Source organism: Siphateles boraxobius, unplaced genomic scaffold, assembly GCF_051911475.1.
Source record: "Siphateles boraxobius isolate OS27281-9 unplaced genomic scaffold, OSU_SipBor_1 6, whole genome shotgun sequence".
Lineage (NCBI taxonomy): Eukaryota > Metazoa > Chordata > Actinopteri > Cypriniformes > Leuciscidae > Siphateles > Siphateles boraxobius.
This window is the reverse complement of record NW_027509186.1, coordinates 39,425,226-39,451,089: the sequence shown is the minus strand read 5'-3', so window position 1 is coordinate 39,451,089 and position 25,864 is coordinate 39,425,226. Positions and strand designations below refer to the sequence as shown.

At 36.5% G+C, this 25,864-nt stretch overlaps 1 protein-coding gene across 1 annotated transcript; it reads right to left on the bottom strand.

Annotated features, from left to right (window-relative positions):
* Positions 1-210: 210 nt before the first annotated feature.
* LOC143715734 (uncharacterized) lies at positions 211-25,660 on the bottom strand. The gene is made up of 4 exons (XM_077207474.1): positions 25,456-25,660; positions 24,482-25,196; positions 24,339-24,412; positions 211-5,085 (listed from the first exon to the last, which is right to left on the bottom strand). Exons 1-4 carry the CDS (start codon positions 25,538-25,540, stop codon positions 3,896-3,898), a joined length of 2,064 nt encoding a protein of 687 aa, XP_077063589.1. The 5' UTR covers positions 25,541-25,660; the 3' UTR covers positions 211-3,895.
* Positions 25,661-25,864: the final 204 nt, after the last annotated feature.

Here is a 25,864-nt window from a genome sequence, read left to right as displayed (position 1 = left end):
TCCATGTCATTAGAATCAATGAATCCATATAATTAAACACAACGTGCATACATATGTGCTGGCCAATGTTTTTTTGCAGTGATAACGGTGATGAGCTCAGACCCGCCGTTGGAGTCACGTGACCGCGGTATTTCGGTAACCGTCCCAGCCCTAGTTAGTAATGATGTAAAGTCATGACACAATGATGCACTTACAAATCATAAACTCATATGTGTTTACTCATATCTTAGTTTATGAATTGTCAAAGAAACAAATTGTGTAGTTTTTATTTTATTTTGATTTATACAATTAAACATATATGGACTTAAACGAAAGCCCAAACATACCTGTAAAGACACACATAAGGCACGTTTACATGCAAAATAGGGCATAAGCTAATGCTTATCAAAGTATATATACATTTCAGCTACTAAAAATAGTTCATTACTGTACATAACCACCGGAAAACTCCCAAATGCAACATACATGTCTTTAATTATTAATTATGTTTACCTATTCTGTGGTCTCAGTCAAATGCAATGAGTTACATTACTCCTGTATTACTTTTGAACTAAAGTAGTAGAACTTAACATTCTAAAATGATTAGGGCTGCAACAATATGCAATATGAAACCGAAATGACGACACTCAGATCCACGAACCTGTGTCACGGTGTGAGTTATCCTTCCCGTCCAGATCCAATGCTAACACATCTTTAAATTACTATTACTATTATTTGAAGTTAACATTATAAAATATGTAGACCTACACCACAAAACTACTTCTTCAAAATTGGGCAATTCCAGCTTTATGGACGTGACATTTGCAGTAAAAACTTGAAATATAAATTCTCAGAAAATGCATTCAATACCAATATATTGAATCGTCTGTTTGTATATCCATTGGCAACTCCCTTAATAAAAGAGTTTAGACATTAGAAAAATATCAGTCTACACATGCGTTTTATATTTAATATGAGGTTAATAGACATGCATGCATGCGTGACACAAATATTTTTAAACTGCGCAAACCAAAATTAATACTACCACCAAATGAAGAAGGGTTGGCTCTCCACAGAACATAAAATATTCATTTTATTTTATTTTTCGTGTTCGCATTTATGATGGGCATGACAGTTCTTCGTTACGGACGTGACCGCACTAAAAGACTGATTTAAAACTATCACCGAGACCTTAAGCATAAAGCCTTTCTTTAAAGTGAATTTCTTTTTGTATTAATTGTATCTTAATTTTAATCAATGTTTCATCAACCAATTGCCTGGATTTAATAAATAAGAAGTAAATATAGCAGACAATAGATAATCAGGTGAACTGGAGCTCATCTCATAAATGAACCGAAACTCAGCGTATAAGGTAGCCTACTTGCCTCTCAAGTACCTGACAAATACATCTTTAGAAAGCTTGAAATGACTACTTTTAAAAAACAATTCAAAACGAAAGAAAACAGACTGCTCTCTGCTTATGTAATCCGAAATGTGCATTTCTCTCCGACGTGTTAACTACTGCGAGGATCGCGAGTCAACATCGCCAACTTCATCTTTGCAGCCGACACTGACACAGAAAAAACTAATTAAAATGTTAAAAAAATAAATAAAAAAAAGAAAGAAAAATAAAATTAAAATGTCTCCACATTATCACTACTTTTGCCAATTCTTTGTGACAGCTTTTAAGTGCTTTATTGGCAGCGCCACCCTTACATGTTACATGAACGCGTCACCACCGCATCAAAAACATGATTGCGTGATGAAAAACACCTAAACATAGCCTAGCTGCTTAGAAAGAAAACACAGAAAAAATAGAGTAATGCGCATACGTCCATCTCACGAATGTACAGTCTTCTTCTGTCATCTTCACCCATTAGCCGTTTTTCCACTGGCCAGCGCGAGCACAGAGGCCGAAGTCACTCCTGTAAAACTTCCCTTAACATGTCTTCACTGGACTATGTCACACAACACAAAAGGTACACCAGCAAGAGGGAGATGAATGAAATAAGTCGAATTTGAAATAAATCGAAATTGAATCGAAATTCAATTTTAGATTACTTCTTATTTATTCTTACCGAGGCTGATTGATTTAGTTTACCCCTAAATGTTAATTAATGCATTTAGCCGTAAACATGTTATTTCATGTAAAGTCAAGTCAAGTCACCTTCATTTATATAGTGCTTTTAACAATATGGACAATTTCAAAGCAGCTTTACAGTGATAATAGGAAATTAAAGTAACAGAGATTATTTTGGCTGTAGAGCAGCTCTGGAATAAAGTTATTGTCCAGCTAAAGATAGTTTTTGATTGATTTACCTCCGTTGCAACGATCATTAGTTATTAACTTAGGGGCCGCTAACACGACACCATTCTAACAGAAAATTCTTTAATGCGATCCAGCCGCTCATTTGCATAAAACAGTGCCTGGTGGCTATGAGAATTTTTTATTGCTTCTGCGTAGCCACGTGAATCGGAATTATCCCGGCAACGTTTTATCAGTACAGAGGTAAAGGGAAGGAGGCCTTCACAAGGGAGAGACTAGTTGACACTTCAGGACAGCGTTGTCATCGTGTCCAAGCTCAGTTCCTTCATCAGATACGGATACGGCCTGGATCCGGCGGACTGCGGTAAACCTCGGGATAAACAGAGAGACAAATATTAGCGTAGACGCCATCCTTCTTATGATGTACAAAGTACATCACGATTTATGGGAAGTGTTCCCGGTTCCGGCTGATCTAAACTATGCAGCCTAACATTGAATTATAGAAGTCTATAATGTGTTATGTGTATGCTAAGCCAAAGAGATGTGTTTTTAGTCGAGATTTGAACTGACAGACTGTGTCTGCTTCCCGGACAGTGTTAGGAAGATTGTTCCAAAGTTTTGGTGCTAAATAGGAAAAGGATCTACCGCCAGCAGTCGATTTTGATATTCTAGGAATTATCAACTGGGCAGAATTTTGAGATCGCAATAGACGTGAAGGACTATAATGTGTTAAGAGCTCGCTAAAGTACTGGGGAGCTAAACCATTTAGTGCTTTGTAAGTAATCAGCAATATCTTAAAATGTATACAATGTTTACTAGGGAGCAAATGCAGGGTTGACAGAACCGGGCTTATATGGTCATATTTCCTGGTTCTGGTAAGAACTCGAGCTGCTGTGTTTTGTACCTGCTGTAGTTTGTATATTAAGCGTGCAGGGCAACCACCCAGTAGAGCATTACAATAATCTAGCCTTGATGTCGTGAACGCTTGGATGATGTCATGAATGTTCTGCATTTGTCATTGAGAGCACATGACGTAATTTAGATATATTTTTAGATGGAAAAATGCAGTTTTACAGATACTATTCACGTGAATTTCAAATGAAAGATTGCTAACAAACAGCACTCCCGGGTTCCTAACCGACGACGAAGACTTGACAGAGCAGCCATCAAGTGTTAGTTTTTTGAGGAAGTTTTTTTTCCAATAATTAGAATCTCTTTTTTCAGAGTTAAATAGTAGGAAATTACTAGTCATCCAATTTTTTATATTAGCTATACATTCTGTTAATTTGGTGAATTGGTAAGTTTCGTCAGGGCGTGAAGAAATATAGAGCTGCGTATCATCAGCATAACAGTGAAAACTAATGCCATGCTTCCTAATGATATCTCCTAAGGGTAGCATGTACAGAGTGAACAGCAACGGTCCTAGTACTGAGCCTTGTGGAACGCAGGTTGGATAGTTCTGTAATTCATGCATGAATCATTATGACTCCTGTCATAGTTAAGGATTGCTCTTCAGTGGTTCATGATTAGTTCATATCTTCACTAATCATGAGTTCATGTTGAAGTAACTATTAATTCAGGAATTAGTAGATGATTATTCATGCCCTGTTATTGTAAAGTGTTACCTGTGAATCTAACAAAAACATTTGCTCAATATGACACAGAACAATGCTTTTTAATATGAGTCCTTAGATTACTTGATTTGGGGAAACTCTTCCCACACTGAGTACAGTAGTACGGCTTCTCTCCAGTATGAAGTCGCTCGTGTGATTTTAGAGAATCAGAAAGAGTGAAACTCTTGTCACAATACGAGCACTTGTAAGGTTTTTCTCCAGTATGAATTCTTTGGTGCCGTTTCAGATGCTCAGCTTGAGTAAATCTCTTCCCACAGTCAAAACACAAATGATCTTTTACTTCATTATGCGTTTTCTGATGCTGTTTAAAACAGAACTGCCGAGAAAAACTCTTTCCACAGAGAGAACACACATAAGGCCTCTCACCTGAATGAACTTTTAGGTGATCTTTTAGATTTGATGATGAAATAAAATCCTTACCACACTGATCACAGTTAAATGGCTTTTCTCCAGAGTGAATGCGCAGATGATGCCTGAGACTTGATGAACGAGAAAAACTCTTTCCACACTGAGTGCATGTATACGGTTTCTCTCCAGTGTGAATTCTCATGTGTGTCTTAACGTTTCGCTTGTTTGTGAAACTCTTTCCACACTGAGAGCAATCGTACGGCTTTTCTCCAGTATGAACTCGCTCGTGTGATTTTATATATTCAGACCGAGTGAAACTCTTGTAACAATATGAGCACTTGTAAGGTTTTTCTCCAGTATGAATTCGTTGGTGCTGTTTCAGACATTCAGCTCTAGTAAAGCTCTTCCCACAGTCACAACACACATGATCTCTCACTTCATTGTGTGTTTTCTGGTGCTGTTTAAAACTGTCCAGCCTTGAAAAACTCTTTCCACAGAGAGAACACACATGAGGCTTCTCATCTGCATGAACTTTCAGGTGAACTTTTAGATGTGATGATGAAATAAAATCTTTACCACACTGATCACAGTTAAATGGTTTTTCTCCAGAGTGAATGTGCAGATGATACTTGAGACCTGATTCACCAGTGAATCTCTTTCCACACTGAGTGCATGTATACGGTTTCTCTCCAGTGTGAATTCTCATGTGTATGTCAAGGTTTCCTTTCCGTGAGAAACTCTTTCCACACTGAGTGCATGTGTGCGTCTTTTTGGCTTTTGTTCTTTGAATTATAAAGTTATGATGTTCCTCCTCCTCTTCATTCAGTTCTTGTCTTTGCTCTTTCACACTCACCTGGTCTAAAATACACAAAAATACAGTTAGAATCAGTTCAAGTGAACCCTTATTTATTTGCAGAAAGCAACAGAGATCAGATATTTCACTTTTTGTTGTCATTCACTTGTTAATATAGTAAAAAAATATGTTTGACAACTAGGGCTGTCGTAATATTGCAGTACTACGCTACTGACAAAGCCAACCGCAGAGGAATGCAAGTAACCGCAGCAACCACGATATTTGCTTGTTTTGTTTTTTTCATAAGTCTATACCCTTGTTTTGAACTTCGTGCATGTGTATTGAATGTTAAATAAGTTAATAATGATAACAAGACTGTTTTTATCATGGTGATTTCTACAGAGGCTTCGTGGATTTGCACTTAAAGGGCCCCTATTATGAATTTTTGAAAATGACTTTATGTAGTGTGTAACAGCTCTAAGTCAATGAAAACATCCAGCAAAGTTTTAAACCTGAAAGTGCACCGTATATAAAGTTATTGTCTTTCAAAAGCAAGAGTCGACTGAGTCAAATGAAATGAATTGTTTTTCAAACGAGTCATAAGCCGTTTCGTTGTGACGTCAAGATGAAACATTAGCATATTTTCCGCCCACTTATTGCGCGCAGACACCAGGGAAAACTTGAATCTCAAACACTGCAGCTGATTCCTGTGGATACTGGACAGCATCATGTCGAGAAGATCCTGTGTTCTACAATGTGAAGGTAAAGTCAGTTTTTTTTCACTGCCAAGGACGGCATGTGAAGAATCAGCGGTTAAAATTCACTTTACCACAATACCACAGCAGTATAATCCTAAACTTTTGCTGTTCCCTTTATTTTACTTAAAGGGGTCATATAATGCTATTTTTATACAAGTTGATATGAATCTTTAGGGTCTAAATGAAAACTTTGTAGTATACTTTTATTAAAAATTATCATTAGTATTGTAAGAAAACACTAATTTTACATGGTCAAAAACTGCTCTGTTTTCAGCACGCCGTTTCAGTGCATATGGCTTTAAATGATAATGAGCTTTGCTCACTCCGCCCCTCTGTTCTGTGGGGCACATGGAGTGTTGCCTTGACAACAGTTGAGGGTATATTTTGCAACGAGAATGGCAGCGGGAGTCTCTTAACCCTTTTCCACCAAAGCATTTTGAGAGCCGGTTCGGAGCCGGTGCCTACTTGCGAACCAGTTCTTTGTGTTTCGACAGCCAAAGAACCGGTTCTCGGCCAGGAAAACTGGTTCCAAAGCGGCACCAACTCTTTGCTGGACTAGAACCAGAGAACCGTTCTTTTGCCACGTCATGCGTACGTCGGGGGCTGGGGGCGGGAGCAGGAGAAACATTTGCAGAAACACGATGTAGTCCGCCATTGTAATTGTTATGCTTGAAGCGTTTCTAGCTTTTTTTTATTGTTTATTTTTTTTATTGAAAACATTATGTAAGCAAAGAAGAAAACCGTCACAATATAGAACAAATAAACGGAAAGAAAAAAAAGACACAAGACAGGGGTACATAACTAATCAGAAAAGATTACATATCAAAGGAAAAGATTAAAAGACTTACATATTTCAATTGTTTTTAAAGCCTTCTTGGTAAACGAGTTAGCGATAATCCCAAAGTAATGTTTTACTTGCAAGCGTTTCTAGCTAAGACGAATGGCGACGTACACAGTGACGTAACGACGTCGTTCGCTGGGCGCTCTAGTCAGTGGAAAAACAAACCGGTTCTGAGAAGGTTCGCAAGTTGAACCAACTTTGAACCAGCACCAGTTCCGAACCAGTTCTTTTTTGGTGGAAAAGGGGTATCTGAGGAAACATCTGTTCTACCATACCAATTTGAACCGGAGTCGGACCAGGAACAAGATGATGGTCCCAAAGAAGTTCGACAATTAAGGTTTCGAACAGGACGTTTCTGAATGGTTGGTTAACGTAATGTCACTTTGATCTATTTTTGTAACTTATGTACTGGCAGGGTAACTTAGATTAGTGAGATACAGACACTATGCGTTTACTGATGTATAGTTTAGTTCGTTAACAGATTGATGTTGAAATACTTTTTTTGGTAAATGTAGGCTTGTCAGTGATGCGTAACGTTATCTCAGTGTTAGGTACAACTGTCAGTGCCGAAACATTAACCATAACGCGTTCTTCATTATAAACGTGGGATTATGAATTATATTGATAACGTCGTAACGTTACATAGAAAACGTGCTGAAATATACCTTGAGTGTAAACATTAGCCGCATTCATCGTGAAGCGTGCAAGCGATTTGCAAAGATTAATATTTAAAGGTTAATAAAACGTTAAACTCACTTCTTCTGGAGGTGCAGCAGGAACACGAATAGTTGGTACCGATTCTGTTTCAGGACCAGCTTCTTAGCAAAACCATATTTACACTGACCCTCGTTTAGAAAGCAGTCTGGTGAGAAATAATTAACGCAAACATAAAAGCATTTACGTGGATCGTTGGGAATATTCCCTTCGAAAATAAAACTCAGCCACTGTGCATTCAGCGGTTCGAATTTAGGAACATTAAAATGACTGCTGTGTTCGTTATTACAGCCAAGAACAGAACACCACAATCGCTTAGATGCCATTCTGCTCCAGCGTATCAACAATGGTGGACTACGATGACAGCTCGCTCAGGGCAGCTCTGTGTTGAAATGCTGCTGTCAATTATCAATCGTGGGAGGGGCGTACGTTTTATTGACGTCACAAAAACGAACGGCTCAATTTGAGGCAGGGGAAAACATAAGGAGATTAAAACAAAAACACTGGATGGATTTTTATCATTATATGATGGTTGTGTACAGGCACTTCCAACACACATTTCAGTACAATCAACTTGTAAAAGTGCATGTACCATTATATGACCCCTTTAAATCTTGGAGTTCAATGCAGGATTCGCGAATCACTTGCTCTTGAAAGATGGTGTTCAAAATACTTAGTTTTGAGTTTTATATTGTGTAGGTCTCCTGCTAACTCTGGCTAACTCACATTAATATTACTGCCTAACTGAAATTCTTCTGCTAATCAGTTGTGGACCACTATTACCTAAAACTGTGTCTATTAATGCAGATTGTCTGTCATTCTGACTAGTTTGAGTAAAGATTAAGCATGGAGCAAGATTTGTTTTACGAACGTTTATGTTACATCAGACATTCAAGCTAGAGCTCGGCTAATGTATTGCATAACTTGCATGCATAAAACGATAACGATAATTATCATGATATAATTTATATCAATAAGATTTCATTTGTCCATTATTTATTTCTAAAGAAACACGACAATGTATAAAAGGCTCCATTACTTTGTATCTCACGTTATGGCCCCATAGAAGCCAGTTTTGTAAAAATAGGCTAACGATTGTGTCATAACCACCCGACTCTCTGTCGCACAGTAGTCAAATTACCTTGAAGGCAATATTTACTTTCTATGAGGCAATCGGGGGGACATGGAGAAATAAAGTAAAGGGAGAAGCCCATAGATAGAGAGTCCATAAAAGCAACGGGACAAAATATTTCAACAATGTTTTTGAGGAATTGGAAATAATTTGGTATGAGGCAAGTAGGGATGGGTACCATAACCCGGTGTTAAACGGGCCCCAGGGCTGAATTTTGAAAGACCGTTGTATCGATAAGCTCGGACGTTTATCGGTTCTGCTGTCGGTACTGGAGAAATCAAGAAAATACATGTACTATTTATTATTGCTATAAAGACGTAATCTTGAACATGTTTGTCTCGCCAGCCAGTTCTATATATGATAATATTAAACCATTTGTCTGTGATGCAATTTTGCCATTCTCAGATCTCTCACGCGGAGCCACACCGCGCACAACACGACAGCCCCTGCTTAATGAGTGACAATGAGGACAGAACTAGAGATGCACCGATTGATCGGAATCGGACGATTTTCACGTGATCGGACATGACCGGCGACGGGCCGGTCAGTCTGACATATTCCGATTTTATGCCGGTCAAATGCACTCGGGCGCCGCATGATTAACATCGTGCAACATCAGCATCACACGTGCACACGGAACGCACATGTAGGAAACTTCGTGAATTATGGCCGTTTCACACCGCAAGCTTGAACAGAGCAGGGTTTTTTTCCGGCGCGCATGTTTATCAATGAGTGCATTCACACCGAAAGCAGGAGCAGCGTGTGAGCGTTGAGCAGGAGCGTCGCGTGAGCAGCAGTGAAGTGGGTTTCGGCACAGAGTCTATTTTTGCTGCACTGCTCACGCTCAATTAAAGTGAAAGCGCTTTGTTGGACAAAATAAATATGATTTCACCCAAAAAGGTGTGTTTTAACGAGAACTGGAGTAGGCTATGTCAGAAAAGAAAATGAAGACTCAAAAATATTTATAGAAAATTTACCCATTTAAACTTGTTTTTATTATTTCCCAATCGTTTCCCTGCACTTGTTCCACTTGCTCGAGCTTAGCGCTTGTTTAACCTGGCTGGACATGTGGCAGAGAAGAACTAAATAAAACATTGATGTACAAGTGATTGTTTTGAGAAATATCTTTATATTGCAAGGCTATATTTATTTTATTTTTATTTGCTATTTATATATTATTTTATTGCCATTACCTGTTTTCATACAGAAGTTTAGTTTCCTAAATAACTTAAGTATATCACATTTGTTTTAGTTGAATATTGGAAGAACACTGCACTAAGATATGTGAATTTCCCACACCAGGAGTAATAATTTATATAGTTCTATTTTATTTTATTTGTTCAAAAAAATGTCTTTGTTCTATTAAAGAAAAGATAGAAAATAAATCTTTGTGTTTGCTGTAAAGTGGTCAAAAACAATGAAATCGGAATCGGCTAAAATCGGTATCGGCAGGCCAAACTCATGAAAAATCAGAAATCGGAATCGGCCTAGAAAATTGTAATCGGTGCATCTCTAGACAGAACTAAACATTCAAACGTGGTTACACTTCAGATCTGGGATATTATTCTAATTTTATTTTAGATTTCGGCTTTCAGAGATTATAAAAAGATGATATTTGAGATGAAACCATTACAAACTAAACGCATTCTGTCTAGCGCAACTTCCTTCCCTTCACAGCGATGTGCTGTCATTTCTTCCTAAAACCCAAGCGTACCGCCAGAATCAGCACGATCGGTGATTGTTGTAAAATGCAGTCTCTACTGTTGCTAAATTGCGGATGCGTTTAATCATTGAAAGAGCTATTAAAAGCACAAAAATCTGCGCAAGAGACGCTGTTCACATGGCGACGCACGCTCCGAAATGGACTGCAACGAGACAAGAAAAGTATACTTAACTTTGGGCTTCATGTGCGCATCTAAACTATCAAATATAAAAAATATATAAAAATGACCAGCTCTGAGATTCACTGAAACACAGTTTATTCACTTAAACACAGTTTATGTCTTAATTGGATGTAAATAGTTGGGAGAAAATGATCAGTCACCTATTAGATCTGCACTCGGTCTTAAAGGGGCAGCGTCTAATAAACCTGCTGACGATTGAGCCATTAATGTGAATCAAACGACAAAAGGCAGAGAAAATCTTTGACCATGTGTTTGTACTTGTTTTTGCTTATCGTGTCCTATCTCATGTATATAAAACAAAAAAGCCTGCACACTGCTGCATAACAAGTAGATATATTATTGGTTTTGTTAAAGCATTGCTTTTTCTTTTGCTATAGATATTTTACATTTCAAAATATAAAGCAAATGTCGTTAAAACCTTAACGATACCCATGCCTAGTGGCAAGTGAATACTAGAAGATTTACAACTGTCAGACAGGTTGCTCACGATCACATCTACGTCGTCCGTCAAGCTCAGTTTGAGCCTGCGCAGTCGCTCAGCCATCAGGACGGAGTGCTTCGAATGGGCTTCACGTTTCTCTGTTGAAATCGAGGGGGTCGCTGTGTCCATTTCTTTTACTGTCTATGATTTACTCTGATCGGTCTTGGTCACGAGATCCAGTGAGAAGCGCTTGAATTCAGCGAAGAACACAAATGTCTCAGTGATTTAAACCAGTTTAAAGGCAGATGAAACAGCGCTGACAAACAGAGAAACACTGTTACAGTCAGAAGGCTTTTCCGTCTACAAATTCCCATCATTTACCATGGATTTACTGTAACGTTAGCCTAGTAATATTAACTGCACCATGAAATGTGGGATATACATATTGAATTGTATCATATTATTAATGTAGACAATGTATTAAATGACTAATAGAATATGATTACAGTATTTAATAATGTATTTAGGCTACTGTTTTTCATACTAAAGTTAAATTTTGCCATGATAGTGAGGTGCTATAGGCTATGCCTGGTTTTATCTGTGGTTATGCTCTAAATGCATGATACTGGATGACCAATGGTTAATTTTAATAAAACTCAAAGTCAGAATATTACATTTTACCAAATAAAATTGAGGTCATTAAAATTTTTTTAACATACTGTTTTTTGCTAATGAACATAAATTTAACATAGTAAATCTGCATCCTAACTCAAGCTAATACTACTGTCAACTCTGTCAAATATGCGTTTCGAGACAAAACATGTAATATTAATATTGCAGCCTGCACTGCAAACTGTGCTGAAGATACGTGCCATCAAAGTCAGGCAACACAATCCTGTTTCAAGACTTGAAACAATATCCCCCATTAGCACATGCAGAAACTAAGAAATAAAATTTTCTATTCAGATATTTATTTTGTTAAGGAAAAATGACAAATGTTTGAATGTTCTACTTCAGATTTGTGAAATGTTCACCTGTTTGGCAAGTGTTTGTTGTGATATGTTCTGACAATAAAAAGTAGTTTACGCTCTGGTTTTTACAACTTTCCCTTAGGAGCAAAAATCTGCTTTTAAACTTGAAAGATATAAAGATTTGACATTTATCGTAATAATTATCGATATCGACTGATATAAAAAATTATCGTGATCTTTTTTTTTGGCCATATCGCCCAGCCCTACCATATAGGAAGCCTCAGTCAGGACAGCTGATGTTGTTATTATGACAATAGCAGTTTTTGTTTTTGATGCGTTCTGTACGCGGTAAACCAGTCACAACAGACTGAACTGTCTGGCCAATCAGAGCAGAGTAGCTCGTGGAAAGGAGGGATTTAAAGAGATTGATTCATCTGACGAGTCGTTTGAGAATCACTGAAAATCTGTCAGGGTCCGAAATTTACTTTTTGGCTCGCCTGCCATGGGGACTGGTAGATGAAAAAATCCACCAGCCAAGCATATTTTTTACCGGCCAAAATAATAAACAGCCTTTTTGTGTCACATATACATTCATTTCAGTACATTTAATTGAGATAAGGTGTTATGTTGAATGAATAAGAGTACATAGAAGTCAAAACAGAGCAACAGATATTAAGACATGGAAGATGTGAGCATGAAACTAGTGCTCATAACAGTACATTTGAAGGTTTTGTAAAACTATCAGATACTTTACCTAAAGTACATTTTTTTTACAGATTAATACTATGTGTTAAACGGTTTAAAAGTAAAAAAATAAATAAATAAATAAAAAAAATATATATATATATATATATATGTGTGTTCATACCAAAATAGTAATGTAATAATGTTTATTACAATTGCATTTTGTAATGTTATAAAATATCTGGCATGATGGCTCTTAGGGATGCTCATTTCGTTTAATTTTTTCCAACTGACAACCGCCGCTCGTTATTCGATTATTAACCGTTAACTGATAAGATTATAATATTGAATTGGCATTAAATAAAAATAAAACTCACGAGTGTCTGTGACCCCTTAAAAATACAAAATAAAAATTATCATGGGTTTATTTTACCGTGCAAACAGCAGCATGAAGAACAGATCAACAACAAAACTAGGGCTGGTCCGAATACCATTTTTTGAGCTTCGAAGCTTCGGTAGTAATGAACATCGAATATTCGAAGCTTCGGCGAGAGGGGGCTGAACATATTCTTTTCACTAATAAAGGCAAAAATCTCTGTGTTGGTCTGTCTTTTTGCATTTTGATTATTTCGAGAACCGTTCATCCAACCGACTTCACAAGGGAGTGCAGTGTTGCATTTGGTGCAATATAGATGGACACGCGAGACGCGACACATTCAGAATTAATAAACTTTTAGTCAGCTACAGAACAGCGTGAGCGGGAAGCAGCGCACCTCACGCGGGCAGGGTTTATATGCTCCGAGAACGGACACTCCACTATGATATAAAACGCACACACACAGGTCTGTTAAATTAAGCAATACTTTTAAGGTAGTCTAATATTTTTCTGACTAACAAATTACTGACACAGTAAAGGGTAGATTTAAATAAAGAAAAACTAAATTTAAATAAAGAAAAAAAAAAATTAAATAAGGAAAAACGAAATTTAAATAAAGAAAAAAATACATTTAAATAAAGAAAAACGAAACTTAAATAAAGAAAAACGAAACTTAAATAAAGAAAAACGAAATTTAAATAAAGAAAAATGAAACTTAAATAAAGAAAAAACGAAATTTAAATAAAGAAAAATGAAACTTAAATAAAGAAAAAACAAAATTTAAATAAAGAAAAACGAAATTAAGTTAAATTAAAAACGAGATTAATTTAGATTGATAATAACGGGTAAAAGGCTAATACATTTTGTTTCCATTATTCTATTTTCCACAATGTCAAAGCAACGCAGCTTAAAGCTACACTGTGTAACTTTTTTAGTTTATTCTTAGCTAAAAACACTAAGTTCTTTCAAAAATATATGTGCTCATTAATGTATATTTACTTCGTTCAAGTAATAAAGTATTCTCGTGAGTGTATAATATGCCATTGAAAATACATACGGGTGGGGGGTTCTAATGTCGGTCGCCATGTTGCCCCTCCATCTTGAAAGTACATTAGCCAAAGAGGGACATACGGTTAATTCAAGCTTCACCTTTCACTCATGGACGAGGTCGAACTGGAAGCCATGCTAATCTTGGACTACATTGGCCACCGTAGGAGTTAAAACGAAATCGGAATTGAGAGGAACAGAAACTAATATTCACTGGATGGTCATATACCTTTTCACCGCTAGATGGGGGTAAAAATCACACAGTGTAGCTTTAACCCAAAACACAAGCTCAGGCATGCACTTCGGTCCATACAAACTCGCTGTTCTGCGCTCTAGCCAGAGAACACTCCCGTTGCAGTTAGGCGTCGGTTCTATTTCTAGCATGCACGCATTTTCCACGTGGCTCGAGCCGCGCCTGAGACGCGTGTTTCACACAGGCAGTGTGCAAACTCCAACCTGTTAACATGGGAGCTGAAATAAAAACGTACATGCCACACAGCTGAGACGCTCACGCCATGCAGCCAGTGTGTCGCCGGCCTTATTCAAGCGCGAGTGAGAACCGTTTCGCGGGGGATCCCAGGTGTGCAAAAAAAAAAAAAAAAAAAAAATATTCGAATGTCAAATTTTCAAATCGAATACCAACCCACCGAACTAATATTCTGGTCCAGCCCTAAACAAAACCTGGATTCACATCACATTTTCCGATTGAGGCACTCACAATTACCACAAGGGAAAATACTTAACCACGACAGCCCTATTGACAACTGCTATATACAAGGTTATGATCATTTGGATGTATTACTCTATCATTTAACATCGATATACTGCTTATTAATTCACATCTACCATAGCAGTCAACAATGAAGAATCAAGAATGGACACCAACCTGTTTGTTCCTCAGTATCTTCATGTTTTATTCTGGATGGTTCTGGATCACTCATGTCTTCAATCTCCTCTTTAATAAACTCCATCTTTAACAGTCACACAGATTTCAGCTGCTACTCCTGGAGTTTGTCCTTCTCTTGTAGGATGATGGGAATATTCCCAGTATTTATTGGTGAATTGTTGTGGGAGGGGCTTCACTGCAGGTGTGAACTGTGATCACTGTGTTTTTATCCAATCTGCATTTAAAAAGTACAGGGCCATCATGTTTAACTGCTGAAAAGCCTCTTTGTCTCCAAAAGTTCCCTGTTTTCAGCTCATTCATTATGGTGATGTCTGAGATCTTCAGTAAATTGGCACATTAAATCGTTGTATTGGAGTCAACAGGCTGAAACAAACTACAGCATCATCACCTTTAACTTCAGTTCTTGTCTTTGTTCTTTCACTTCCATCTGGTCTGAAACATATTAAAACATTAAGTTGTTAGAATGAGTTCAAGGAGGATAAATGTGAATTTTCAAGTGAACCTTGATTTAATAACAGAAAACAAGGGAGATCTGTTTATCAAATATTATATTTTTGTTGTGCCAAAGGTTAGTTTTGTCATCCTCTTGTTGAGTCAAAATGTGTACAAGATTATGATCCAAGTGCATTTTTATTCCTAGATTATTTGTATCAGGGCTCCAGACTAACTTTTTGCTTTGGTTGCACTGATGCGCTTAACTTTACTATGTAGGTGCACCAGCACAAAATTTAGGCGCACTCAAATTTTTCCTCGGCTCGCACCGCTTTTAACGCAACAATTTCAAGGTCACCTTTTTATCACGCTCCATATACATTCATATGTAAATCATTTTAAACAAGAATAAGGTATTTGAAGCACAATTATACTGTATATATAAATTATTATTTTTTTTAAAACAAAATATTACATTTCAAAATAGAAAGTACTTCTGTTTAAAAGTGCTTTCCTGAACTGATGGCTGAAGTAGCTCCATGTTGTCGGAGCACTGACCGGTGGGAACAGGCCTACTTTTCTTAAAGAAAAAACTCTATGGGTCTACTCTATTTCTTTTCATTGTTCGTCTGTTTTCTTGCGTTTAATTTGCTGATGCTGATTGGCGTGGCCTCGTTTACAGCTATAAAAACCTTTCACAATATTCTAATTTTGAAGTTGGGGTTTTCATAAGCTGTAAGCCATAATCATCAAAATTATAACAAAGAAAGCCTTGAAACTCACTTTGCATTTAATGAGTCTATATAATATTCAGTTCAGTTCAACTGAATTACTGAATTAAATTAACTTTTGCACGATATTCTAATTTTTCAAGTTTCACCTGTATGTCCGATTCTTTTGACCGTCCGTTTTTTTACGTTCTTTAAATTGTGACCCATATTTAATTCATACGTTTACACTTGACATAGATCTGAAACTAGGGCTGCAGCTATCGATTCTTTTTGTAATCGATTAATCTAGCACTTAATCGATCGATTAATCGAGTAATCGGATATTTTTTTTGTGTGTGTTTTATTAACATAATAGTTATATTAAACTTGTGTCTATTTCAGTTAAAGCTGTTATAAGTTATATACTATAAGTTATATAGTATGCAAGTTATAAAGCTATCTCATATGTGAATTTTCCTTTAAGATGTTATAATATAACCACTCTAAGCATCTAAGCATATTTGTGTATTCTGGTAGTTTAACGCTGAAGAAGAGCTGTAACGTGACTTGTTGTTGAACACGCAGTAAAAGCTGACGCACTTTTTGTTCCGTGCGTTTTAACTGAAAAATGAGTACTCCGAATCTTTATTAAAAACCAACAGGCTGGGGACTTTAATTTTTTGTTGTTGTCTGTAACTATTTGGCAGACGTGAAATACAAACAAGGTCTCGCAAAGACTGCAATACAATATTTGTTCCTGCATGACGTCCCGGTGTGTACAGTGAATGCATGCTGAAATTATTGTTGCGTGGCTAGATAAAAGTTTAAGCATATGTGATGCATTGCTGCAATTGGTCTGACTGGCGTGTGTGTGTGTGGGTGTGTGTGTGTGTGTGTGTGTGTGTGTGTGTGAAGGGGTTCTTTTTTTAGGCTATACTCTCTTGCAATTGAACGTGATAGTTACGTTAACTACTTAAAAATGTAATCAAAGCTAAAAATCATATCTAGTCAAACCGCATCATGAAATCGCTACAAATACAGTATGGGATTAAAATCAGCGAACATCAAAAGGCTTAGACTACGTTACCTTGTTTCAGCGAGTTAAGTGTATTAAGTGAATTAAGTGTGTAATGATCCCACACTTTAGACAATTTCTGCCGTTTATTTACATATTTATTCTCCGCCATCGCGCCAACTAAATTCAAAATATATGCTTCCTGAACAGGTCCGTGTGAATAAACGGTCCGTGTGAAACAATCAAATCCCTGCGCCGCGCGTATAGTGCGCGTCATAGGAATTTAACGAGGCTTCGAGGCAGAGTTTTTGCCTCGAGGAATTTTTGTAATCGAGTAACTCGAGTAACTCGAGGAATCGTTTCAGCCCTATCTGAAACATTGCGCATGTTTAAAGGGGGTTCTTGCACAGATGGACGAAGGCGAAATATGTTTTCTGGCTTTGCGATATATGCGAAGTTTGCCAAACATCACCATGATTTTGAGGCGGAGGAGGACGAAAAAGGCCATCATTGCAGTCTGCGCATATGCTTCAGTTATTGTGTGATCACTGTAAAGCTGCTTTCAAACAATCTATATTGTACGCACAGAAAGACGCACATCCGAATTGAGTTCTCTGAAGTTGAACAAACCCAAGCAATTATGCCAAAATGTCTGTTTTGTTGAGTATCCTCATATGAGCAGACTGAGCAGTCTTAAATGAGTTAAAGTCTTACATTTTTTTAAGTCTTAAAAACGATCACATCAAGAAGAGGTGGATTAATTTTGTGAAGAGCCACCTTGATGGAGAGCTGAGGATCACCGCCAAAACCCGCCTCTGTAGTGATCATTTTACACGGGATAGTTTTATAAACTTTCGTCGGAGACAACTGGGATTCACTGATAATCCGCTGTTACTGGTGAATGGGGCCGAACGACTATCTCCCGCCTCGACCTTCATCCTCCTGTCGCGCCGACAACTGGTGACATCATCGGCAGTGCGTGCCCACCAACGAGTGTAAGTTGCCTTGTGCGCTTATGTTATAATTAACCTAATAAGCTGCTAGGAGCATCAATTCCGGCTGTAGCGGGTGACAGTTGATAGTGGCGACGGCAGCTTTACCGCGAGTGGGCGTGGTTTCAGTGCAGCCAACGGACACGCCCCCAACGTTTGAGAGCAGAGACTACTGCTCATTTTTTCAAGATTTTGATAGCTTATTTTATGTACTTGCCGGCTTTTTTATCTTTCAAATTTGGCTGGGTGTCTAATAACACATTTTTCTGTGATATGACAAACTCAGAACACATACTTAATTTTGACTTTACAGGGACTTTAATAAGGATTAATCTATATATAATTTAAAACGGTGGTTCTCAACTCCAGTCCTCGGGACCCATTGCTCTGCATATTGTGTATACCTCCCTTATTTAACACACCTGATTCAGATCATCAGCTCGTTAGGATAGACTCCATGAACTGAACTGAGTCTGTCAGATGAGAGAAACATACAAAATGTGCAGAGCAGTGGGTCCCGAGGACTGGAGTTGAGAACCACTGATTTAAAATATACGCAGTGCATAACTTTATTCAATTTCTGTACATTTCCTACCTGTTAGACATAGAAATATACTGTATTTTTGTTGTTTCTACATTAATTTGGAGATTAACAGATTAAATTATTACATTAAAAAAGATATTAAAAACGCAATATTTTTTAATGGTGAACATAACAGGAAAAAATTGTGATTATTAGTTAATTTTTGAAATCGATTACAAAAAAAACATGAATAAGTATAACATGTTTCTTTTTATTGAATATTATGTATATATTTATTTTAATATCTGCACAATTAATGTGGATCTAGCCTGCCTCTGCCATCCAGCAACCCCCATAACCCCCCAGGTATTTTCAGGTTATATGGCAATGTGTAAAACAATTACCAATTTTTTTTTTAGTTTAGACTGGAGTGAGGCGAAACCCGAAAAAATGAGTGCAAAGCAAGTTGCTGTTAGCTAGCTGCTATTGTATTCAATTGTATAAGGTAGAAATTAGACTATTAGTTAAAATAAACTTTTTAATGCAATTTTTTTCTTTACTTTTTTAAAATTGATATGATTATATACCAAAATAATTATTTGGTCAAGCAAAGGAGGATTTTATATAGCTATGAAATCTAGTGGTAAAATCACAGCTTCAAAAAAAAGAAAAAAGAAAAGAAAAAGTATGACAGTGTCCGTCGGCCACCATCGAAGAACAATTTTAACCCAGGAAAAACCTTGAGTGTTGTAAACAATAGAGAAAGAAAATGGATGCATATCATTCATTATATTGGATCTGTGCACTTGTCTTAATATACCCTATTATATAAATCGCAGCTGTTTGTCACCAATGTTAATCGAACAACAAAAAAGAAAGAGAACATTACTTTTGCTGCTTTAACAAAGGTAATTAATGTTGGCTAATTATATTTAATTTATACAGTGAAGACTGCAGTGTTATTTTACATAATATTCAATGTCAGCCTCTGTACGTGAATACAGTTGGATTTACCTGAAAAAATGGATGTTTATTTCATTTTTATCTTTGTTCGATTGTTTACCTATGCTTTTAAATTGTTTATTACTTTCTATGCTGATTTACTTCATAACAAAATCACCCGTCATTCTAGAATGATTCATTCTTTCCAAATAGAGCTATTCAAGTCATCTGGTGAAATTGTTTTCATATCGCAATTTTGAGAAAAACGCAAAACTTAGATAATCTTATTCCTGTTTTATGGCACTTCCATAATATAAACTCAAAACTTCACTTAATTGTAACGAGGCTTCAGCAAAGTGAGGATCATTTGCAGCTTTATTGTAATCTTGGTCGTACAATCAGGGTCAATAACCAGCAAACACAACAGTAGAGACAAAGCAACTCGAAATCTTAAAACAGGTATAAGTTTAGTTCAGGCAGCAAACTTACATAAATCAGTCCACAATAGAAACAGTCCAGGGCAGGAAGCAAAGAATCACGAAGAGAATAAACAGTCCAAGAGTAATCCACGGGAAGACAAAACCACAGGCAGAAACGCTCAGAGATGCTCTTCTTCTTCTTTAAGGTTTTATTGGCGGTTGACAAACAACAAAATGGTGTATTACCGCCACCGACTGGTATGGAGTGTGTATCAAAATGACATTTAATATCCTCTCACACAAATTAGTTATTCTAAGATACTGAAATATAAAATTATAACATTAATTTCCCGAATTGTTTTGTAAAATATCTCCTAGTATAAATTGCATTTTTATTTTTTTCTAGATTTTGCGTTATATCCTTCTTTCAGGCTCATATTTCTGACAGTATAACATAACATGCTCCACAGTTTCTTCTTGCCCACCAAAATCACACCTTCCCATATGTTTACACATTTTATAAAGTGTACTGTTTAATCTTGTATGTCCAAATCTCATCCTTGATATTATCTCTTCTCTCCTGTTTTTTCCTGCACTTGTCATCTCTCCCACTTTGAATGTTGTAAAACCATCGACCTTTCTTCTCCATATCCCATTGTTTTTGCCATCTTACCATCAACCTTTCCTTAATAATACTCTTGATTTCATTCTTACTTATACTAACACATGTTAATGTCATTGTTTTTATGGCTTCTTTTGCTGCCTTATCTGCCATTTCATTTCCTTGGATAAATGTGCGGGTACCCATAAAAATATCACTGTAAGTACCATAATTTGAATTCTGTATAATGTTTGCTGTATTTCTATTAAAATGTCTGGTCTACTTTCCGAATTACTGTATTGTAAGCTAACCAATGATGAACTTGAGTCTGAACAAACAACTGGTCTTATCTCCTCTATCCACTGTGTTGCAAATAATAGTGCATTCATTTCCCCTGTATAAACAGATACTCATCATTGATCCTTTTCCTTATTGATAACTGAAACAATAAAAGCAACTCCTATGTTATTATCTATACTCTTTGATGCATCTGAACATAGCTGTGGTACTCATTAATATATGTCTGCATATTACATGAATTACATTCCTTTCCCTTATTTTTCTTTTCTACTGAAAGTAACACAGGTTTTATTACTGGTAACGGTACTGTTGGACTAACTTTTAACTGATTAACTTTGAGTTCTGTTGCTTTCTGTATTAGTGTCCATCCGAAACGTTTCGTTTTCCTCCTCTCTTTTTCCCAACAGGGGTTTAAAATGTCTTGTGTTGGATGCTCTTTACTATGGCCTTGTAAACTAGTCCAATAACTCGTTGATAACTGTAACTCCTTCTCATTTCTAATGCCATTTCCCCCATTTCTACCTGTAGTGCTATAATTGGTGTAGTTTTTATAGCTCCAGTACATAATCTCAATACCTGATGCTGTACACTATCTAACTTTCTAAGAGAAGTTTCTGCTGCTGATCCATACGCCACACAAACATAATCTATACAGATCTAATCTTCCCTAGATATGGCCATCATATCTGCCCCCCAATCACGTCCTACTAAACACCTCATTATATTTATCACTTTCTTGCATTTGTCCAGTATTTTCTGGATATGCATCGCCCGTGTAATTCTTTCGTCAAACCACAACCCTAAAAACTTAAAATGTTTCACTCTTTCCAGTTCTTGATTATATAATTTTAGATTTACCTCATCTCCAATTTTTTTTCTTTGTAAAAAACATTATCTTTGTCTTGTCGACTGAGAATTTAAAACCCCATCAATATGACCATTCGTCAACAATTGTAATAGCCTCCTGCAATTTTTTAACAATAAAATCAATGTTCCTTCCCCTTTTCCAGATTGCCCCATCATCCGCAAAAAGTGAAAACCCCAGCCCATTCTCCAAATCCTCATAGTTTATCATTGTGGTAAATAATAGAGGACTCACTATACTTCCTTGAGGAGTTCCATTTTCGATCATAAACTTTTCTGAATAGCTGTTTCCTATTCTAACTTTTATTGCTCTCCCTAATAAAAAATCCTTATCTATATATTTGACCTTTAATACCTAACTTGCCTAATTTAATTAGCAGCCCTTCTCTCCACATCATGTCTGCTTTCTCTATGTCAAAAAAGACACACTGTAAAAAATGATCGTGATTTTAACGGTAAAAGACTGTAAAAATGCTACAGTGCAAAACTGTTAATTGGTTAACAGAAAGTTTCCTTACTATATACGGTAAATAACTGTGATAGATCTAACGGTACATTTAATGTAATTTTACTGTAAAATACCATTAAATTTACAGTTTTTGAAAGTGAAAAAGAACAACTCATTGTATAATTTACAGTGAAAAACCGTAAATTGACCTTCCCACAATTCCCTGTGTGACACTTCACATTTTATGTATTTTTATTGAAATAACTATGTTTCTTAGTTTTCTTAGTTCTTTTCTAATCAGTTATGTACATTAGGGTTTTATGTCACATTTAATGTTGTTAAATTAATGTTTATTGCATTTTTATAATTTGATGTGTGTTACCGTGATGGTGTTTAATGTTTGTGCGAATGACACTGTGCAGCTTCTATATAATAATATTAACTTTCTTGTGGAAGATTGCTTGTGATAAGCTTTGATTTATCACGTGACTCTCATCACTGCTGTGGTGATTGTTGGTTGTCAGTGTATTACAATGGTACAAAACAGATATTAATACTTCAATGGGTTGGTAAATTAACATTAAATCAGATTATGAAATACGGTTTATCACTGTAAATTTTACGTTAAGTCTGTAAAACCAATAACGTTGATACTGTATTTTTGACGGTAAAGTTCTGGTAACCACAGCTGCCGGTTTTATTCCGTAAAAACGACGGGATTTTTTTTACAGTGTAGGGGTTAAGTGTCTTGCTCAGGGACACATAGGTGTCTCACAGTAGATTCGAACCCGGGTCTCTCACACCAAAGGCATGTGTCTTATCCACTGCACCATCACCACTGCCTTACACTGACAGCTAAATAACAAGTCAGAAAGTTACAACTTAAAAATAACTTCCAAATAACTAACGTCACAGAATTAAAGTTTATTTCATTATACGTTTGCTTTATCTGAATCTCATTTATTTTAATTATTCGATTTGTAGAAACCTTAAACTCACAATATCACACACTGTCAGTGAAATTGTCATTTTATTTGTTGTTATTGTACATACATCTGTTTATGTAATAACAGGCTTTATGTAACTAAACAAACAAAAGTAAAAAAATAAATAAACTGATCACATTCAGGCAATTGTTTCATATATTCACAATTAACTGATTGTTGTTTTTATACATTTGTTTCCAGTCTCTTTTCATTTTGGTATTTCTTTGAGTAAGTGATCTATCAAAATAATTTTCAATAATTTTCTTGTTCTCCAACATATAAAACACAAATCTTGAGGCATTTCATAGAAACAGTAGTTCATTAGTTAACCAACTAGACATTTACTTTATGTGAAGCTAATGTAAGACTGGAAGAACTGGTTGATGGAATCAACCTCACCACAGGTCTATAAGACAAAGGACCTTGCTTGCACATTAACATTTGAACATCTCACACACACACACACCCCGCACCCCCCTTCCTCGGAGCACCTTATCTACATTTTCTCTCTCTCTCAGTCAGTAACACTAAAAACTCACACAAGAATATATATGGTTTTAATGTGAATGTGATTATCTTTAAGGATTGTTTAGTAGCATTTTAAAGGTCTCAGGGTGACTGGAACATAATGTCTCATTCCCAAAGAAGTAAAACAAAAGGTAATAAGGTTTTTAAGAGTTTAGAAATAACTTCTACCCCCAGTAATGGTGGGGGAATACAGTAAATTTCCACCAAACTCAAGTTTTACATGTCAAATAAGGTCTGGCTATATAAGGAAAATGCAACGAGACCTCAGGGCAGTTTTCTGTATTCAGATTAGCCCGTGTGGTTGAGGGTCTCGCGACTCTCAGCTCACGTAGCCATACAGTGTCGGGTAAAGGATTTTCCTTTTTGTTCTAGAACATTTGATGGTTTGCATTGATAATCTTTCAATTGATGATGGAATTGTAATAATACATTTACCTGACATAATAAATTGTTATATTTGATTATTCTAACAGGCTTTGACTTAATTTTCATTGGAGTTAAAAGGAATAGTCAAACATTAACGTATATTTAATGATGCACAGATATCACTGAAAAACCTTTTCATTTTTATGGAGTCAGATGAAACGAGTTAACACAAAAGATAAAATGTATTGTATTTAACCAAAAATACTTTGCCGCGAGAAAAGACAGTAACACGCAAAGACCTTCACCGCTAATTCGAATACCGCCATTGGATCGAGTTAGACGGCCTTACACTAACAAAACATTTGCTCACTGTGAAACAGAACAATGGTTTTTAATATGATTCACTAGATTATTTGATTGGGTGAAACTCTTCTCACACTGAGTACAGTTGTACGGCTTTTCTCCAGTATGAACTCGCTCGTGTGATTTCAGAGATCCAGAATGAGTGAAACTCTTGCACAATATGAGCACTTGTAAGGTTTTTCTCTAGTATGAATTCTTTGGTGCTGTTTCAGTTCACTAGATGCAGTAAAACTCTTCATCACAGTTAAATGTTTTTTCTCCAGAGTGAATGTGCAGATGATCACTGAGTCTGGATGAAGATGTGAAACTCTTCTCGCACTGAGTACAGTTGTACGGCTTTTCTCCAGTATGAATTCGCTTGTGTGATTTCAGGTGTCCAGACTGAGTGAATCTCTTGTCACAATATGAGCACTTGTAAGGTTTTTCTCCAGTATGAATTCTTTGGTGCTGTTTCAGATATCTAGATGCAGTAAAGCTCTTTCCACAGAGAGAACACACATAAGGCTTCTCATCTGAATGAACTTTCAGGTGATCTTTTAGTTTTGATGATGAAATAAAATCTCTACCACACTGATCACAGTTTAATGTTTTTTCTCCAGAGTGAATGTGCAGATGATCACTGAGAGTTGATGCTTGAGAAAAACTCTTTCCACACTGAGTGCATGTATACGGTTTCTCTCCAGTGTGAATTCTCATGTGTGTGTTAAGGTGTCCTTTCTGTGTGAAACTCTTTCCACACTGAGTGCATGTATACGGTTTCTCGCTAGTGTGAATTCTCATGTGTCTGTTAAGGTGTCCTTTCTGTGTGAAACTCTTTCCACACTGAGTGCAGGTGTGCGTCTTTTTGGATTTTGTTCTCTGAATTGTAAAGTTATTATGTTCCTCCTCCACTTCATTCAGTTCTTGTCTTTCCTCTTTCACTCTCACCTGGTCTAAAATACACAGAAATACAGTTAGAATCAGTTCAAGTGAACCCTTATTTATTAACAGAAAGCAACAGAGATCAGATCTTTCACTTTTTGCTCTATTATTCAGCTGTTAATATAGTAAAAATATGTTTGACAACTGCTATATAAAAGGTTATGATCATTTTGATGTATTACATATAATTTAGCATTATCAATATCAATATCATTATTAATTCACATCTACAAAAGCATCAACAATGAAGAATCAAGAATGGACACCGACCTATTTGTTCCTCAGTATCTTCATGTTTTATTCTGGATGGTTCTGGATCACTCATGTCTTCAATCTCCTCTTTAATAAACTCCATCTTTAACAGTCACACAGATTTCAGCTGCTACTCCTGGAGTTTGTCCTTCTCTTGTATGATGATGGGAATATTCCCAGTATTTATTGGTGAATTGTTGTGGGAGGGGCTTCACCGCAGGTGTGAACTGTGATCATTGTGTTTTTATCCAAATCTGCATTTAAAAAGTACAGGGTCATCATGTTTAACTGCTGAAAAACCTCTTTGTCTCCAAAAGTTCCCTGTTTTCAGCTCATTCATTATGGTGATGTCTGAGATCTTCAGTAAATTGGCACATCCAATCGTTGTATTGGTGTCAACAGGCTGAAACAAACTACAGCATCATCA

What these genes read in the sequence shown, in the direction of transcription:
- LOC143715734 (XM_077207474.1), bottom strand. Translation starts at nt 25,540, where the DNA reads ATGGAGTTTATTAAAGAGGAGATTGAAGACATGAGTGATCCAGAACCA. An exon ending in GAAGAGTTTTACTGCATCTA is followed by an intron (nt 24,413 to 24,481) that starts GTGAACTGAAAC and finishes ATTGTGCAAGAG; the next exon opens with TTTCACTCATTCTGGATCTC. An exon ending in GCCGTACAACTGTACTCAGT is followed by an intron (nt 5,086 to 24,338) that starts GTGAGAAGAGTT and finishes TGTGTATTTTAG; the next exon opens with ACCAGGTGAGTGTGAAAGAG.